The sequence below is a fragment of the Mesitornis unicolor genome, unplaced genomic scaffold, assembly GCF_000695765.1.
Source record: "Mesitornis unicolor isolate BGI_N332 unplaced genomic scaffold, ASM69576v1 scaffold31386, whole genome shotgun sequence".
NCBI lineage: Eukaryota > Metazoa > Chordata > Aves > Mesitornithiformes > Mesitornithidae > Mesitornis > Mesitornis unicolor.
Window position 1 is genome coordinate 1 of NW_010190821.1, and position 2,570 is coordinate 2,570.

Genomic DNA, 2,570 nt, shown 5'->3' on the forward strand with positions numbered 1-2,570 from the left:
ACTGGTAGCAGTAAGCAGCGATGGCCTCGATCGTGAAGAAAATAATCAGCACTGCTAAGGCTCCTGCTGCTATAGGCCCTTATAGGTATGCCTCAGCGAGAGGGAGGTCCTTTGGAAGAAGCGGGAGTGAGCGGGAGCAGGTTTTGCTGGTAGGGTTTGGAGCAGGTCCCTGGAGTGGGGGGGAGTCTGTCAGGCAGCCTTTGGGGCTGTAGTGAGGGTGGGCTTATCTTGGGATGGGCAGGGTCTGGCCTCCCCGGCAACCCCTCAGAGCCACCCTGAATTGATGGGATCCTGCGGCACGAACGAGGGCAAACTTCCTGGCTGGGGACTGGGGTGTCCTGGTCGTCTTTTTAAAAACGTCTCTCAAAAAGTCAGTTTGGGAAAATAATGCTGAAATTTGTGAGAGGCAGTGAATGAAAAAAAAATACAAGAGAAAGAATGATTCCTCACAAGGAAAAAAATGTTTGCCTAGGAAAAAAACATGTGGTATAGGCAAGGTAGGAGCTAATGCTAACTCGGGAGGCGATGGATGGTGAAGGCTGGGTCTGACCCAGGGTGTGCTTTGGCAGCTGGAGAGTTCACAGCCTAGGAACTGCAGATCTTACTTTGAATGTTACTGCCAGCAGCTTATAAATGCTTTTCAGGCTAAAAGTTAACTACTCTAAAAAATATGTAAGATGTTGTTCAACACTTTAACAAGTAAGTTGTTAGTTGGAACAATTTGAATGTAATTTTTTTAAAACTACCTATTTTAGTTGGAGAAAGGTTTCTCTGTGCTATTTGGATGTGAAAAAATGTTCAATAACTCCAGTAGACTCTTACAGCTAAGGTACTGAGTGATTTTTACCAGGGCATTTTCTAAAACCCAGATAAACCCAGACTCCTTTGGTTTAAACTTCTCTGCTTGTGGCTTCTTAGTACCTTCTAAGTGCATTTTTATCTCCATTACTTTGAAATTGAGCTTTCTGAACTTCGAACTGTGTGTTCTTTATAGGAATTAGAAAGATGGAGAAATACAAAGTGTAGAAGCAGAGAGGCATGACATGGAGGTTAACTTCTGTAAACAATAAACTGTTAGTGGATTGCAGCCAGGGGCCTGGCATTGTTCGTAGTTAGGAGAACATCTAAGACATGGGAAGGCAACAGTTTTTCAGCTGCACACACACACCACTGGCCTTCCACGTAGCTCTCCACTTCTGTTGTGGATTAACGGCACTCCAACATTTTGTGTTTATTGGTAGTTCTTGATGAAATTCTGCTTATTATGCAGCCCATTAATTGTATGATCGGCCTAACATCAATAAGTTTATCACTAACTTAGTTTATCAGGTTTCAGTAAACTTGCCAAAGTCCAGTGAGCAAATGTTGTGCAAGAAATAACTGCTACATCTCTGCTATGAAGTCTGAGCCTAGTAACAGAGGAATGAGGGCTTAATACGGAACAGAGAACTGGCATGTATGGGCTGCATTCCTGGTTCTGCTACAGCTTCAGTGTACTTTTTGGTGACCTATTTTTAATGCATTTTTATATTTCCTTTACTGCATCCAGTTTCCAGTACCTTGAGATAGGTAGGTAGATTGATAGATAAAAAAGACTTATATGTGTGACTGTGTATGTGTGTATATTTTTGAAAGACACAGCAGAGATACTGTTCTTGTATTAATCAACAATCATTTGTGTAAAGAAGATCCGATTAACTTAGCAGTCCTTATCTTTAAAGAGCATGCTTCTTAACACCATCTCTCTGAGGGATGATGATGTTCTGAGGTCATGTCTGTCCAGTTATGCACTTAGGTGTACTGGAACCTGAATGACTTCTTGGCCCACACTCAGATCTCTGCTAAATCAGAGATTAAAGAGTAGCTACGATTAACCCTAGTTATAGGGTACAGCTGAAGTTAAAGTGTGGTTGAGATTTGTGTAGTTGAAGTTTCTCTGAGCTTCACTCATGCATTTGACTGCAGTAGAATTATACCCTTTAGCTGGTGAATTGTTAATAGTCTCAGTGAATGGAGGATTCCACTGGTAAAAATACCAAGACAAGAAAGTTGAGGAGCAGAGAAGGGGACCCAATAAGACTGCTGCAGATGTTCATCTGACAGTGATATCAGAAGGCTTCAGTTTATTTCTTCTTCTATTATTTGTGATTTAGAACTGTCTAAAGGGCTTTGTTGGGATAAATGTTTCATTGTGGCATTTGCTTTATAATAACCAGTACAAGACAATCTTTTTTTCGAGAGCTCATACCTTCTTGTTGCATGGTTCTCTGTGCTTCAAACAGAAACAGAAGTTTGTGGTCTGAGGCCCTGAGCCTCAAACAAAGCAGGACATGGTAGGAAAGAAAATAAAATTAAAGAAGCTTGTGTGTTTGGTTCATGTGCTCATTTTCCATCAACAAGACTGCATCAGATAGTGAAACTCTTTCATTCACTTGCTTGTCTTCTTCAATTTGTGTGGTTTTGTGATTTACTCCAGTTTTGTTAATTGAAGATAATGACCATGTAAGATATTTTACTATATCAGATAAGTTAATGGCTATTTCCCTGCCCCCCCCCCCCCCCCCCCGCGA

At 41.4% G+C, this 2,570-nt stretch overlaps 1 protein-coding gene across 1 annotated transcript in view; it reads left to right on the top strand.

Moving 5' to 3' along the window:
* The first annotated feature begins 20 nt into the window (after positions 1–20).
* The window catches only part of HRSP12 (heat-responsive protein 12), an 8,108-nt gene continuing 5,558 nt past the window's right edge, over positions 21–2,570 (top strand). The window contains exon 1 of the mRNA XM_010186542.1: positions 21–85. Coding sequence (XP_010184844.1) covers positions 21–85 — 65 coding nt within the window. The remainder of the gene's footprint in view (positions 86–2,570) is intronic.